This window comes from Chionomys nivalis, chromosome 13 (assembly GCF_950005125.1).
Source record: "Chionomys nivalis chromosome 13, mChiNiv1.1, whole genome shotgun sequence".
In the NCBI taxonomy this organism is placed as follows: Eukaryota; Metazoa; Chordata; class Mammalia; order Rodentia; family Cricetidae; genus Chionomys; species Chionomys nivalis.
The window spans coordinates 65,557,106-65,573,316 of NC_080098.1; the positions used below are offsets into that span (position 1 = coordinate 65,557,106).

The 16,211-nt window shown below is 45.8% G+C and overlaps 1 protein-coding gene across 2 annotated transcripts in view; it reads left to right on the forward strand.

Annotated features, from left to right (window-relative positions):
• The window catches only part of Auh (AU RNA binding methylglutaconyl-CoA hydratase), a 94,375-nt gene that overhangs the window by 37,842 nt on the left and 40,322 nt on the right, over positions 1-16,211 (forward strand). For both annotated transcript variants that reach the window (XM_057788161.1, XM_057788162.1), the window contains one exon: positions 1,506-1,562. In XM_057788161.1, coding sequence (XP_057644144.1) covers positions 1,506-1,562 — 57 coding nt within the window. The remainder of the gene's footprint in view (positions 1-1,505; positions 1,563-16,211) is intronic.

The following is a 16,211-nucleotide window of genomic DNA, read 5'->3' on the forward strand; positions in this document are numbered from 1 at the left end:
CGGAGCCTGCTGTTGGCAGCTCTTACTTGGGAAGGCTGTCTGTTTTCAAGCCTACCATTGGAAAGAGCCTCCTTAGGAAGCTCTTTTGCCATTCTTTGTTCAGTTTTAGTGAAAAGAGACACCTGAATTTGAGTCAGACATCTGAGTTGGGACCCCAGGGCTTCTCTTTAGCAGACTAACTTCCTCCCATTTAAAATAGAGCTTGTGACGGTAGCTGTGTGGCTCTGACTGTGGAGTCAGCGGTCCAGCACTTATTGTCTTTATTCCAGTAGTGACAGCTTCATCCCCTTAAAGTCCCCCTTTCGCGTGATTCTAAGCATATGCTGAGGGAATTGTGAAACGAGTTGGTGCTAGCTACTTGCAGGGTGCTGACCAGGGCCCTTGATGTGGTTCACTCCCTCTCCTGCCTGGAACCCCTGTGGGATTCTGTGGAGGAAGCAGGAGCAGAGGGAGTGAGGGGGTTCTGATCTGAGCCCAGGCAGTGGTACCACGGCCCATGCTTCTGTATTGCTCTTCTCACGGGTGTGCACCTGGTCCTGAGTTTTGTCCTGGGCAGCAGAGGGTCAGCACAGTTCCGCCCTGCTTCATGCTGCCACTACTGTGTGGCTACCTGGTAGGAGGTGCAGCCATGGCATTTAGTTTGCCTTTTCCTGCCTTCATGTGGCCACACACATCTTGGGGCATCAGGTTGGGGTGTGAGTGCTTTTGCTTTCTCCATGTTATTCTGGGTCCCCCATGTTCATGTGGTGATCTTTACCTGATTCTTTCCTGGTACTGGTGTCAGGTGGGTTTTCAGTTGAGAAGCCAGGGCACGCACACGCAGCCTGTTCAGCAAGGCAGCAGACTGTGGGAGATAGCCCAAGGCAGTCAGGCTGTCAGAAAGTAACTGGTGCTTGGCTTTGACTGTTTATATCTAACTACAGATAGGGTTGTTTGGTGTGGGGACTGTCCGTGCAAGTCAAGGAATCTATGCTTCTCAGGAGGTCTCTCCCTTGATCCCAAATCATTACCAGGATTAAGGCCTTCATGAGCTGGCAACATCAGATCCAAAGATGGAATTTCCACTCTGAGCTTTGACCACTGGGACCTAGCTCACTGCCAAGCAAATTTGAACAAAAAATGTCATGTGTTCATCTAGGGGTAGGGTTGGGGATGGAGGGTAATTTTGAATGATTAATGTTTTCATAACAAAAAAAACCTTTGAAGTAATTTCTTATAAATTGGTGGTGGTGGCTCACGCCTTCAATCCCAACACTCAAGAGGCAGAGACAGACTGATCTCTGAATTTGAGGCCAGACTGGTCTGTAGAGTGAGTTTTAGGGCAGGCTCCAAAGCTACACAGGGGAACCCTGTCTCTAAAAGCCAAAAAACAAACAACAACAAAATTTGTGGTATCAATTTAATCAGTGAACAGTTTTCAGAAAAATCTTTATTTTGCTTTTTTAAGTTGTCATATTGCAAAGCAATAACATGCCTGTCACTTAATTCTCTTTCTTTTCTTTTAGCTTCCTCTGCAAAAATGGGCCTGGTTGAAACAAAGTTGGCAATTATTCCTGGTGGAGGTATGAGTTGTTTGTGCCCGTCTCTTGGTATCCTTGGTTTGTTCCCAGATACGGGGGGCAGTGGGGTAAAAGGCAGATGCTGTGCGGCTGTGCATCCAGCAGAGTCTCCGCTCAGCATCTGTGTGGCCTGTGTGGCCTGTGGTCTGGGAGTTGGCCTGCACTCGCTTGCTCTCTGTGGCGTTTGGTCTATTGGGGTATCGCTGCTTGGATGGTCTCCTTACAGAATCACAGCTGGCTTGAAACTTCTCTGTGCATTTGAACATGTGTACCCTCAGCCCAGAGTGTCTTGTACACAGCTAAACCCTGCGTATGGGAGGAAACGCTGCTTCTTCTGCTCAGCTTTGTGCCGCTGTGACAAAATGCCAGAGGTAAACAGTTTGTAGGGAGGAAGGGTTGGTTTGGACTCAAAGTTTCAGTGGGTTCCGTTCTTCTGAATGTTGTTCAGCTGTTTCAGCCTGTGTGGGAGCTAAGCACTGTGGCCCGGCATGGTGGCCAAAACTCACCTCATGGGCTATGTGTGTGTGTGTGTGTGTGTGTGTGTGTGTGTGAGAGAGAGAGAGAGAGAGAGAGAGAGAGAGAGAGAGAGAGAGAGAGAGAGAGAGAAAGGGGGCCGTGGAGTACCCTTGACCTGACCTATCTTTCTAGGTGGCCGCTCTTCCTACCCCCTCTTGTAGTGCCTCACTGGGGGCCGAGCTTCCTTGGGTGCTTTGGAATATTTTGCATTTAAACTATCCTAGTTCTGCGTGTGCACAGCAGGACAACAGCCTGTGTTGGAGGAAGTTGCACAGGGTGGAGATGTATGTCTGTTCTCGGCTTGAAACACTGTATCCGTTCTCTCCCTGTATCTGGATGTTGTGATTCAGAGAATTGGTAGGCATTCCCATTTTATGATGTCCTTCCTCACGGAAGGTGTTGTTTAAGGATGGTGCCTTACGCTATAGAACCCTCCTGTGGTAATTTTCAGTATAAGGACAATTTATTAGGATACGAGTAATGTTACTCTCATTCACTATATCAGTAGGTCCTCTGCCTGCTTAAGCCTACTTGCAGAGTCTCCATGTGTGTGAGTCCTCCATGTGGGGATAGGGAGGTTGAGGTCTGCCCAGATCAGTGCACTGGAGCCTGTTCATCCCTGACAGCAGTATTCCTGTGGCCAGCGTGCCTGCCTGCTTACATGTGCCTGTTTTACATGCTTACCTTTCTTACAGTGAATAAGGAAGACAGCAAGAGAAGGAGTCATAAGAGAATGAGTCTGTCTGTGAGGAGCTGTCAGATAATACATGGAATAAAACCGAGTTAAGAAAGTGTGATCTGGTGTTTCTGACTTGTCTCTTCATGGTGCCTGGAGCATGCTTGTGAGAGTGCTGCCACTGAGCTGTATCCCAGCCTTAAGCTTCTTGAGTAAGGATTGGCTGGAAATCAGGATATAACTAATCCTAGAAGGCTTGTGTATGACTACTGTGTGCCCCCAACAAGTGTGTCCACCTAGAACCTGTAAACATGGCCTCATTTGGAAAAGGGATCATCACATGGGAGTAAAAAGGTCTTGAGATGAAATCACAGGTCTCTAAGTGAACTCTAAGTCCAGTGACATGAAGTTCTTTCAAGAAGACAGCAGAAGTCCCACGAAGAGTTAACATCTGTGAGCCAAGTGTGACAGCTCCAGAAGCTGAGGGCCAGAGCAGAGAATTGATTGTCCCCAACACTGAGCAGCACTGTCTACCCTTTCCCTTGCTCTCATGCCCTTCTCCCTCCTTCCTCCCTCTCCTTTCTCTTGCCTTTTCTTGTCACAGGTCTTGTTGTGTGTCTTGACTTAAGTCTTGTCTTTCAGCGAGCTCTCATTTGGTAACCCTGACAGCCTGGTATAAACAGAAGTTTCTGTCCCACTTGGTCCCACAGCTGCTCAATCCCAAAGAAACATGTAGTAATTATAAACTGTCCTATTGCTCAGACTTATTACTGACTAGCTCTTACACCTTAAATACACCTATAATTCTTGTCTATGTTTAGCCACGTGGCTTGGTACCTTTTCTCAGTAAGGCATTCTCATCTTGATTCCTTTTCCTCTGATTGGTGACTATCTCTCTGCCTTTCCTCTTCCCAGAATTCTCCTAGTCTGGTCACCCTGCCTATACTTCCTGTCTGGCGATGGCCAACCAGTGTTTTTATTAAACCAATAAGAGTGACAAATCTTTACAGTGTTCAGGAGCATTGTTCCACAGCAAGCTGGCCTTAAACTAGCAACAGCTTGCCTGCCTCAGCCTCCCAAGTGCTGGTTACAGGTGTGAGCCACCAAGGCCGTTGAACTTGATGTGTATTTTATATTCTATTTCTGAACTGTGAGAGAACACCTTTCTGTTGTTTAGCATTCAGTTTGTGGTAATTTATCACAGTATCTTAGGAGACTGGCAGTGGCCCCCAGTAATGTGGGAATACATTCAGCCAGTAGCCTCTAGGGCATGGTCTGAGGTACTATAAACACTGACAGGAAGTGTGCTCTCGCTCCCTTGGTTGGTGGTCGGAGTTTGGTTCACAGCTACCATCACCCTCAGAGGATCGGGGTTCTCCACCGTTGTTTTGAGTTTTTTCCCCAAATAAATAAATACTTATCTTTTATTCTGGGCTCTTGTGGATCTCCTTAAATATGCCTACGCAGTAACGTGTAAGGAACGTGTCTGACGGGTTAGTAGCTGGAAAATGGCACTGGCAGTGAGGGAGGCTGGTTTGGGTATTGACTATGTCTTGAACTTGAGACGCTTTGTGAGCACAATATGAGATGCAGTGGTCGTGTGAGAATAACTGTTTGCTGACTGTGGCCAGACTGTCAGTCAGAACCAGGGAGATAGAGAATGACACCTGTCACCTTCTCACACACTGCCTGGGCTTAGCTGGAGACTGAGACATTAGACTTTCTCTAATACACTAAGTTCTTTGGGGTGCCTGTCACAGTGGACCCATTGATCAGAATCTGCTTTTGTAGATTTCATTGAATTTGGACTGTTTTCTCAAGAAGAGAATTAGTTTTCTGACCTTTTTTTTTTTTTCTTCAAGGTGGGAGTTGGTTTTTTGAGACAGGGTTTCTCTGTGTAGTTCTGGCCGCCATGGAACTCACTGTAGACCAGGCTGGCCTCAAATTCAAGAGATCCACCTGCCTCTGCTTCCTGAGTGCTGGGATTAAAGGTGTGCACCACCTTTAAAACCGGCTAGTTTTCTAATTTTACTGCATACATTCATAATAAGCGTTGAAGTGCGCTGGTCTTCCCTGCGTTCCCTAGTCTCCTTGTCTGCTGGAGGTCTGCTATGTTATTTTGTAACTGAGTCTGAGGGTTGTATTTCAGCAGCTCCTCACCTGCGAAGCTTTCAGTTCATGACTCACTTCCCAGCCCGCTAGCTGGGTGCGGTTTCACATTGAATGGACTTTCGTTTCTTCTCTCACGGAGACCGTGTGTGGCACATGTGCATTACTATTTTGGTTCTTAAAATAAGCACTTTCTGTTTTAAGTCGCAGAAGAGGCCATTTCAAATGAAGTTTGTCTTACTTAAAGGGGCGAGTTTGAAAGCGTGTGAAGGAATTCTCTTCTGCTGTCCAACCGGCTCTTGTTTCTCCTCTCCCATTTTTTTTCTCATGGAGAAGTCACTGGGGGGTGGGGTGGGGTGGGGTGGGGAACTGGTTTAAAAACATCCTGTGGCCTGAGAGATGGTTCAGCCTGTAAAAGCCCTTACTCTGCAAGACTGACTCATGAATTGGATCCCCGGATACCAGATAGATGGAGAGAACCAACTTCTGCCCTTCCTCACCCATCATGGGTGCATGCACACATACACTGATAGATAAAATACATTTTTAAAAGTTCTGCTTCTAAATTGGTGAATTGTGCTACACTTGAGAGGTACTAAGGTACCTGCTTTATGTGACCATTCTGTTAGCTGTTAAAGTATCTACATTTACTTTTTTCTTCTTAGTGACTAAAGGTTTCCCTGACCTCCACAGAAAGTGTACCCAGTGGGGCAGAGTCTCCCAGAAAGATCTGGCTACAGTGTCTTTTCCAGACAAGAGCTGAAAGAGACTGAAGGGAAGGTCCATGTGTGGGAGGCTGGAGGTATCACTGTGGGAAAAGTGAATGTCTCATTTTCTTTTTTAATGTTTGGAGGAAGTAAATGTCTTTGAGCAAAACATGTGAAGTGTGTCTTGTAGAGAGAGCGTCTTGTAGGTGGGGCAATGTGCTCCCCTCAGGTCCTGCAGGCCCACGGTTCTCTGTTGACCAACACTTGGAAATTTGTCCAAGTGAAGCTCTGCTTCCCATTTGGATTTTTGTATTTGGGTGGGGTCAGGAGAATTAGCTTCTGCTCTTGCCACCACTTCTTCACGCTTGCCCTTCAGTGAAAGCACATTGGCATACATGGCCTATCACGCTGGCGTTTGGATTTCTGTGAGTTTGAACTTGAGCCTGAATAGCAGTAGGAGTATTTCTGACATCTTATAAATCAGTAAGAGGTTCAACTAGAAAATGATGTTTTGGAGAGACTACAATATTCCTAATGAACCACTCCTATCATGTAATTTAGATTAGAATTCTCAAGTGTAGTTTTTATTCTGATTATTGTTTAGTGTTAAGTCACTGTTACAAGTATATAGTTTAATGGAAGGTGTAAAGGAATGTGCATGCATGCTGAAGTAAGTTGAGTCCGATGCAATCCCGAGGTAGAGCACACTGTCAGTCAGTACCCACACTGGCTCTTCAGGAAGTCTGAAAGGTGCAGAGCTGCTCATCTGTGCCCTCTGGACATCTGGCCCTCTCTTCCTCCTTCCAGCCTTTCAGAGAGCATCTGGGAGTGCTATCCATGCTGTAGGGGAGCATTGGTGACCAGCCATGCTGGTTTCACTGTCACCTGCTGGACTGTGGCTTTATTCTTGTGTTGCCAGCTTCCTCACCAATGCTCTTTCTGGTCCAGGATCAGGACTAGATACAAAATTCTCTATTATGTAGTGGTATAGGCGGGATCTTGGTGACCTTGGCAGTGCCTGACAAGAATCTTAGAGGATCTCTCAGTTGGGGTTTATGTGATGTTTACTCCTGAGTAAGTTGAACGTGTTCAGCTTTGCACAGTGACGATGGACTCTTTCTAAGGTGTCCGCGTGTCTTAGGGTTTCTGTTGCAGTGCTAAAGACTGTATCCAAAAGCAACTTAGAGAGGAAAGAGTTTTAAGTCTGTCATAGGGAAGTCAGGGCGGGAACCTAGAGGCAGGTTCTGAAGTAGGAACCATGGAAGAGGAGTGCTTACTGCTTGCTCTCTGTGGTTTACTCAGCCTGCTTTCCTATATATAGTACCCAGGATTACCATAAAGGCGACACCACAAACAGTGGGCTGGACTCCCCCCCCCCCCCAGTCAGTCAAGAAAATGCACTGTTGGCTTACCCACAGGCCAATCTGGCGGGGGAACTTTTTCTCATTTAGGCTCTCTTCCCAGATAACTCTGTCTTATCTTATTTTCGTTGTTGTTGTTATTTTCCCCCAAGACAGGCAGGGTTTCTATGTGTAGCCCTGGACATCCTGGAACTTGCTCTGTCAACCAGGCTGGCCTTGAATTCAGGGATTCCCCCTACCTCTGAGTGTACCACCCCCACAACTCTATCTTAGGTTGATGTAAAAGTCACCAGCACACTCACCAGGCCTTTCTTTGTGAGATTGACACTTTCCCTTAAAAGCTGCACATATTTGTGCTCTATAATACGGGTGATCTGATGTCTGCATACATGTTGTATGATCAAGTACAGCTTACATTTACATCACCTTGCTGCCCTCCCTTTCCCCTTGTCCCCTAACCCTTCTCCCCATGACAACAGTCTATCCCCCTGACAATTTTAAGGGTTTATGTGTTATTAATAAATTTTTTTGTCAGTGCCTACAACAGGTCTCTAGTATCTTGCTGGCCCAGAACTTACTATGTAGCTTGTGCTAGCTTCAGACTCCTGATCTCAGCCTCCCCAGTGCTGGGGCTGAAAGGCAAGCTGCCACAGTTGGCTCATCTCACACTCTGGTTTCAGTTAGCATTTTTGCATGCTTGGGTTTAGGTTGAAAAGCCTTGCTACAGGTTCTGAAAGGTGATGCCACGCCACGTGCTTTCTCCCGTGACAGTGGTGGACTAGTCTACCTTTGAGAGAGTTGTCGTCTGGTTAAAGCAGCAACTAACTTGGCATTCTCTTAGCACACTGATGGGTGTGAGGCTGTACTGTAGTACTCAGACTCCACAGATCCAGAAAAAGAGCCGCTCCCAGTTCTGTTCTTTCTGCTGTCCAGGATGAGCGCTGGGGCCTCTGGGTAGCTGTGTGCTTGGCACATTTTCCAGGAACTCCATGTTAAGGCGTGTCTGTGAGGTAATGACTGACATTTAAATCCTGTGAGTGTCCCGATTTTGGAAGCTCTGTTTATAACCTTTGTTGAAATTCCCCTAGAATTTACATCAGAATCTGAGCTTATCTTAGAGCATCCTCAGCTGTGAGTCATCTTCATTCTGGGAGGCTGAGCTTGATTTTCATAAATAGCAAGAGATCTGTTTGTGCCAAAGCCAATGGATAAGGTCATTCAGGAAGGAGAGCTGTGTAGCACAAAAGTAAGACCCAAGAGGCTTAGTAATAGCAGACCTTTCCCGTGCTGTGACGTGTGGGTGAAAAGTGTCTGCACCTTGATAAGCCTCTCCACTGATGCAGCAATTCAAATCGGACCAAATCAAACCGAATTAGAAAAAGCCCAGGTTTAATGGGTAAAACGTTCCTGGTTGATTTTTTTTCCAGCCCCCAGAGAGGAGATGGAAAAGAGATACTTAAAAACCACATGTCTGTTCTCTGGGGACAGTTTAAATACTCTGTAAGAGTGGTCTTGAGCATCTCTGAGGGAGGGATCATCATTTGGCAGGCTTTTTGAAAAGCAGCAGGGTTTGGAGAGAGATGGGAGATGGGGCATAGGGTGGAGCTTCCACCAGAACATTCCAGACTCTTTGGGTATATGGATGCCAGGGGCTGGGGTGAAGCTTCCACCAGAACCTCAGGCAGCCTTGCAGGCCTTTCCTGTGCTGCAGAGGGTGGGTTTTCAACCCTCTAACTCTCACCTTAGTTAGGGTTTTTATTGCTGTGAAGAGACACCATGACTATTTCATTGAGGGGCTTGCTTACAGTTTCAGAGGTTCAGTCCATTATCATCATGGTGGGGAGCATGGCAGCATGCAGGCAGATGTGGTGCTGGAGAGGTAGCTGAGAGTCCTACATCTTATAGGCAATGGGAAGGGAAGTTGACTGCCTCACTGGGCGGTATCCTGAGCAGAAGAAACCTCAAAGCCTACCCCACAGTGACACTTCCTCCAACAAGGCCATACCACTCCAGTAAAGCCACACCTCCTAATGGTACTCCCTGAGATTATGGGGGCCAGCTACACATTCAGACTACAACACTCCCACAGGCCTTTCCCATGTGGCTAAGAGCAGGCAGTGTTGCAGGCCTAGTGCTGGTGTGCATGCACCTTTCTGAAGACTCTAGGAGATAGTTGTCCGCTGGCTTTCTGAAGACTCTAGTAGAGAGCCGTCAGCTTAGTCGGCTTACTTTCTGTAGTGCCCTTCAGGGTTGCTTCCCCAGTTCAATCTATACTGGGGGCTGGAACTGGGTGGGGGCGTGGGAGGTGGGAGGAGACTGTTTGCTGACTTCCTGCTGTGCTCAGGGCTGCTGTGGAAGAAACACCCCTTCTGTGGGATGCCTCTTGTTGCTTTGGAATGCCTCTTCTGAGATCAGGTAGGAGAGAAAACACATGTGCCCATACGTCTAACTACCTTATTGTGATAAAATTTGCAACCAAACATAAACAAAGAAATTTAAAACCGGCAGTCCTGAGTTTTGTGAAAATAGCTGGTCACTCCCATGAAGCCTCCTGAAGAGTTGGTTGGTAGTAGCTGACAAGCCAATATGGCCCCCGGCCTCTTTCTCTTAATTCACTCCTGCCCTGCTCCCCTCGTGCTAGAGATATCTGTTTGCCTCACAGCTCCTAGGTCCTGCCTTGAAAAAAGTGGCTCTAGCCGTGAAGGGCAAGCCACAGAGTCACCATGAACCTTCTTTTCTAGCCCAGGGACCCTTGGCCAGCAGCCTCCTCACTGAGAGGGTCCCACAGGACTTAGACTTAAGGCCTCACAGGTCTGAAGAGGGAATGTTTTAGACAAGGACAGCACCCAGGAAGAAAGGTTAAGGTGGGAGAGTGCTTGAAGCCACAGCAGGAACCACCAAAGGGTGAGGTCACCGAGGGATTTGTCATGGCATAAGGACTTCAGTTGTCAGCCAATGAAAAGGGGTCCCACAGCAGGTGAGTCAGCAGTTGTGTGTACTGAAAGTGGAGATCTGTAGGCCAGGGTTAGAAGCTGTAATCCAGAGCCAGTGGTCTAGTTAGGTGTGGCATGGCCTTGGACTGGGGTGGTTTTGCTGAACTAGGACTGTGGTCAGATTCTGGGAGTATTTTAAAGACAAGTCTAGGAAAATGTCTGGCAGGTTGGATGGGAATATAATCAGGAGAGGTGTGTGGAGAACAAGCCAGGAGTTATGAAAAAGAAATTGCCTTCCCCTGAGATGTAGAATATCATCAAAAAATACTGTTCTGGATATTATTGTTTGGTTAAAAATGGTTATTAAATATGTAAATGATGTCTTACTCAAGTGTGGTTGGTTGCACAAATACCAAGGATAGGATGACGGTTTGGCCTGGGAATAAAAATATTACAGGGTTTGTTGGTTTTCCCACTGATCCTGAGCCTAGAAATAGACACCCTCCTTCCCCAGGATGGTGAGCTTGGTAACAGCTTGTCAGAGTCCCACAGCATATTTACGGGGGCACTAATACTCAGGCTGTAGCAGGAGGCTGTAGAGGATCAAGAGGTTTTGTACCCTGGGTTCCCCCAGAGCACATGCCTGGATTGTTGGAGTAACTCATGGGATTGTTCCCAGTGGCTATAAGTGAGAACTACCCTGGCCTCCTAGAGGAAGAGAGCATGTGTGTTTCAGGCCTTGTCAGAGGAAGAAAGTTGGCCGTGTGCTCCTCTCAGCCTTAGGTGCTGAGGTAGCCATCATATGAGAACTGAAGTTTGGGTCTTTTAGTGCATTGTGGACACAGTTAAAACTCACTGTAATGTAGAAGAGTTTCAGAAAATGAAGGAAAAATGTGAAGAATCAGTTGAGTATCTCTTACCCAGAGTGGTGGCTTGGGATTGTGTGAGATCCCAATTTCCTGATTGTGGAGTATTTACACAGACTCATCTGAAAGTCTGATATCCGAAATGCCCCCAAATCTCAATGTCTGGTATTTGCTCACCAAAGAGCAGGGCTTACTTAGAGTGCCTTCCGCTTATACCCCCAAACAGAAATGTTGGGACTGAGAAAACTCTAGCAAGCCTATTGTGTAGACTGAGATGCAGAACATAGCTGCAGGATAGAGTCTGTGTTATAAATAGGTAGACAGGTCTGCAGACAGCTACTCAGTCAGATTAGCACAGGAAAATAAGATGGAATTACGACAGTGACTCACAGTGGGACTGAAAGGGTTAATGTTTATGCTTCCAAAAGTTCTGTGAGAAGAAATGAGAAACATAAGCCGTCATAACTGAGAACTGAGCAGCTGAAGGAGAGCAGACCTCAGTAACGCAGGTGTACAGTTAAAGAGCCCCAGGGACAGGCCCCAGTGAGGTCCACCACAGAAGCGCGTGCAGACACAGCAGCCATGCTGCTTGAAGTATAAATAAATTTTTGTAAGTAGGAGGCATCTGGGACGTGCTTATAAGGAAGCAGCGATTAGAGTGGCTGGTTCCTTGTCAGAAACTAGTCAGGCGCCAATGGAGGCACTGAAGGCCAAAAGAGGAGCTCTCATCCAGGGCGCCACACCCAGAGAGCGGGGCTGGGCCAGACCCATGGTCAGATCCATTATTTCAGCACTCAGGATACTAAGGAGGGAAATTGCTAGAAGTTCCAGGCTAGGTCTCGATACCCTCACCCCTTTCCCCAAAAGAACGAAGATGAAGTGAGGTAATTAACAGATGAGAAAAATGGCCAGAATTTGTATCTTAGTCTTAAGTGTGTTACTAAAGTTCTGTGATGGCTGACAGTTGTGGGGGAGCCTTCATGGGCGTAGTTTAGTTTTGATTAAATTGACAGCTGTGTGCAAAAATAAAGAATTTTGATTTAAACTTGAAAATCTATGCAATAGAACATAGCTGTGTATATGGAGTTTTGAAATCCCCGGAAGTTACATACTTTATTCCCAGTGTTGTAGACCCAGGAACTTGGCCCAGGAGCTGATAGAAATTCTTGAGTGTGTGAACTGCACTCCAGTAAGGCAGAGTGCGAGTGCTGTTAGTGTCTACTCTTGTAGACACTATTTTTTCTTTTTTGTATTCAACACCTAGTAACTTGCTGCTTTTAAAAGCAGGTTAATTGGGCCAGCAAGATGGCTCCGAGGATAAAAGCACTTGCTGCAAAAACCTGTCTCCCTGAGTTCAATCCCAGGAACCCATATAAAGGTGGACAAAGAGAAGCAATCCACCAAGTTATCCTGTGACCCCCACACACTCACATGTGTGTCTGCAATTATGAATCACACACCCAATAACAGCAAACATTCTGTGAGCAGCCTGTTTCATTTCTCTTGTCCAGCAGCCTTATTTGCATACTCAAACAATACAGCGTCTGTGTATCAGGTTAAATGGTCTTGATATTGTGAAGTATGGTAGAAAGCAGTATTCAGGTAAAATACTTTTATTAGAGACCGTTAGAAAAATAAGGTATAAAGGGAGACTGTAGTCATTTCCCGGCTGCCCAGACCTGAATAATCACACAAATACTATATTAATCACAACACTGTTTGGCCAATAGCTTAGGTGTATTCCTAGCTAGCTCTTACATCTTAAATGAATCCTTTTCTATTCATCTGTGTATCACCATGAGGATTGGCCTACCGGTAAGGTAAGGTTCCGGTGTCTTTCTCTTTCTGCAGCTACACGGTGTCTCCTTGACTCTGCCTACTCTCTTTCTATATCTCTTCTAGCCTGGCTATATTCTGCCCTGCCATAGGCCAAAGGAGCTTCTTTATTAACCAATGCTTATAAATCATATTCACAGCATATGGGGGGGGGTCCCACATTATCTCCCCTTTTCTGTCTAAATAAAAAGGAAGTTTTTAAATTTAACATAGTAAAATTACATAAAACAAAGTAGATATCAAACAAGAATTACAGTTACAATATTTGTGAGTTTCTAACTTATCTTTTATCATAACTAAGGAAAATTATAACTATAGCTCTGTCTTCAGCTCCATCAAAGATTCCAGAAGGATATATTACCTAAATAAACAGGAATTGCATTGTAAGCAACTTCCAAAGTTCTAGAAATGACAGAGACATCTTTCTGCTGAAAGTCACCCAGAGTTCTTCTGTAATGTTGAGGCCTCCATCTTCAGCCTACAGGACCATAGTACCTGGCAGACTTTTCCATGAAGCAGGAAATTTGAAAGACAGTTCCACCTATATTGGCAGTTTGTCAGTCATTTTCTTCTGTGTCCAGCAGGATGTCTGACAGTTTCCTCTGTGAAGCAGGAACGCTGAAGAATTGTCTCACCTTCTTTAGGCAATTTCAGCAGTGTGTGTGTGTGTGTGTGTGTGTGTGTCCGTCCGTCCGTCCGTCCGTCCGTCCGTCCGTCCTCAGGCAGTCCAGGCAAGAGCAGTTTCTTGCCCAAATGGCATTAGTTCTACCTGCAGCCACCTTGCCTCAGTGCCTTCTGTGTTAGGCAAGTGAGCTCATCTCCCAACCTTAGGTAATAGGTCTTGTGATTTGCTAGGGTCTCTAATGTGGAAACGGTGTGAGCCGAGCAAACTTAGCTCCGTGATGTTTTCGTGTGTCAATGAGCATTTCATCTGAGAATTGATGGTGAGTGCTCTGATTTGGAATAGGGGGAGTGGGAGTGCATTGCTTTCATTCATAAATTCAGCACATACACCACAGCTCCGCAGTCACATGATTAACTGTCTGCTGACTCCCCGTCTACCTGTGGCTAACATCCAGCCCACAGGGTGATGAGAAGGAAATCCTTGCTCCTTGGTGTGCTGTTGCTGCCTAATTGGTGCTTGCTGCAGTTTTTCTTCTTTATAAAAGCCTTTACCAATGTTACCAAGTTATAATTAAGGTGCACCAAAGCACATATTTTAACACACAGTTTGGTGAGTATTGTTGCATACACAGCCATGAAACCTCACCACCACGGAGGTAATGAACATTGAACATGCCCGTGGCCTCTCAGTGCTGTCATGCAGCCACTGGCTTACTTACTGACCCTATAAAGTAGTGCTCCCATTCTCTGTCTTTGGGTGGTGCTAGGGGTTGAACTCAGCTTTGAGTGCGCCTTCCCTCTCTCCCTCCCTCCCCCCTCGCTCCCTCCCTCGCTCCCTATTTTCTTTCTGTTTCTTTTCCTGCTTGCTTTCCTGCCTGCCTGCCTTCCTTCCTTCTCTCTTTCTTAAAAGAATCAGTTTACTTTGCTTTTGAGTTCTTTTGTTTTTCAGATTTGTTTTTGTGTGTGTGGGTGTGCATGTGTGGTGGAAGACAGAGTGTTGGACCCCTGTAGCTGAGATTGTCAGCAGTTGTAAATTGCTGGGTATGGGTGGTGGGAACTAGAACTTTGGAAGAGCAACTAGTGTTCTAACAACTGAGCGTCTCTCCAGACCTGCTTTTGAGTTAGCAGGTTTTGAGTTTTGAATTTTCTTGTCACTGAATGTCATGGGTACAAGTTCTTTTTGTAAATGATGTTTTATTTATTTGCACATGGGCCACAGCGCTCAAGTGGAGGTCAGAGAGAGTGGGCTCTCTCCTTGACTGCCATGTAGACCTAGGTACAGGTCTTTTATGCATATGTGTCTTGCAGATGGTTTCTCCACTTAGCAGTGACTTCCACGTTCTTAGCATCATGGTTTACAGACTGGAAGATGTTATACTGACCAAGGCCATGTGTCTGCTTTTCTGTGTTCTAGCTCCTGTCTAGGAGGTCTCTAACCAACTGAGGTCATGGCTCGTTTCCTGTGTTTTGCTTAGGGTGTTGATTGATCTGGTTTACATAAGGAGCACATGTGCTTGTCCCCACATCATACGTTGAAAGGGTTCTCTCTTCTCAGACTTTACATCCTAAGCTATCTACGTCTCCATGAATTAGGTCAGACTGGCATTCTGTCTTACGAATGGTTTTGCCTAGCTTGGTGCAAGTGCCACATGATGAATCTTGAAATCACCTAAATTCGTTTTTCTACCTTTTCTTCTGCCAGTTGTCCTGTTGAATCTTGGTTCTTTGTGTTTCCACGTAAATTTTAGAATCAGTGTCAGTTTTTATAAGTCCCTCTAGCTTATAAAAACTGTGTGTCTTCTTTTTTTTTTGAAAGGTGGAGCTCATTCCTTTTGAGGCAACTAGGCAGTGCTGGGGATTAAACCAGCACTTGTTACATGTCAGTCACCAGGCTGCATTCTCCTATCAAAGGGCAGAACACGTCAGCAGGCTGGCCGTTTAATGTACGCTCAGTCTTGCCAAAGTGCCCTCAGGACTTACTGCCCTCAGAGGTGAAGTTAAGCTGTGGTGGTGCCCTCTGGGGTGCCAGCTGTAGTCAGGGCTGCTTTTGCTTTGAAGCGGACCTGTTGGCATATACAGTTGTCCCTCAGAAGTGAACACTGTCAGAATGGTGGAAGAAATGAATAGGAACCCTCAGTGCTTGCACTGTGTGTAAATGGCTTCGTAAGGAAACTGTCTGCGCTCTAAGGTCCAGCTGTGGGCTAGAGCGGCCTTTCATGTTCACCGCCTCATTTTCTCTGTTGTTCCTGTCTTTCGTTTTTACAAGAAAGTGACCTTGAGTGTATTTCTGGGCCCTGTGGGTCACTAGACATGTCAGCCTGTGGCAGCACAGCTGTGGACAGCCTGCATAGGTCCTGTGTCCATCTGTCTGTGTTGTCCTGTCCTCACCCACTTCTGTCTGCACTGCCTTCTCTCCAGCTGGGAGACCTTGAGTTCATTTGGAGTCTTCCATGCCAGGACACTAACCTCAGCTAAAAAGGAAGTGGTTATGAGAAACTCTGGTTTGGGGGCATTTGTAAAGCAAAATATGGGCCTGGAGAGATGGCTCAGAGGTTTAAGAGCACTGCCTGCTCTTCCAGAGGTCCTGAATTCAATTCCCAGCAACCACATGGTGGCTCACAACCATCTATAATGAGATCTGGTGCCCTCTTCTGGCCTGCAGGCATACATTCAGGCAGAACACTGTGCACATAATAAACAAACAAACAAACAAATAAATATTTAAAAAATAAAATAAAGCAGAATATGTAGAGATGAATCAACACATAAGAAATACAAAGCACTAGAGGGAAATCATTTTGGGGAATTTCAAATTCTCCTTTATCTTTTAGTAAGTGAAGTTTTTTTTTTTTATTAAAAATATGTTTTTCTTCATTCTCCTTTCTAGTAAAGCATTTTTTCAAAGTATTTGCTTGTGTTGACTGATGTCACTTGATTTTTGGTATAGATAATAGAGAAATGTTAGTTGTAATAAGTAATGATTGCTAATAGTTTGATGCTTGGATTTCAGAGTTTTAAGATGCT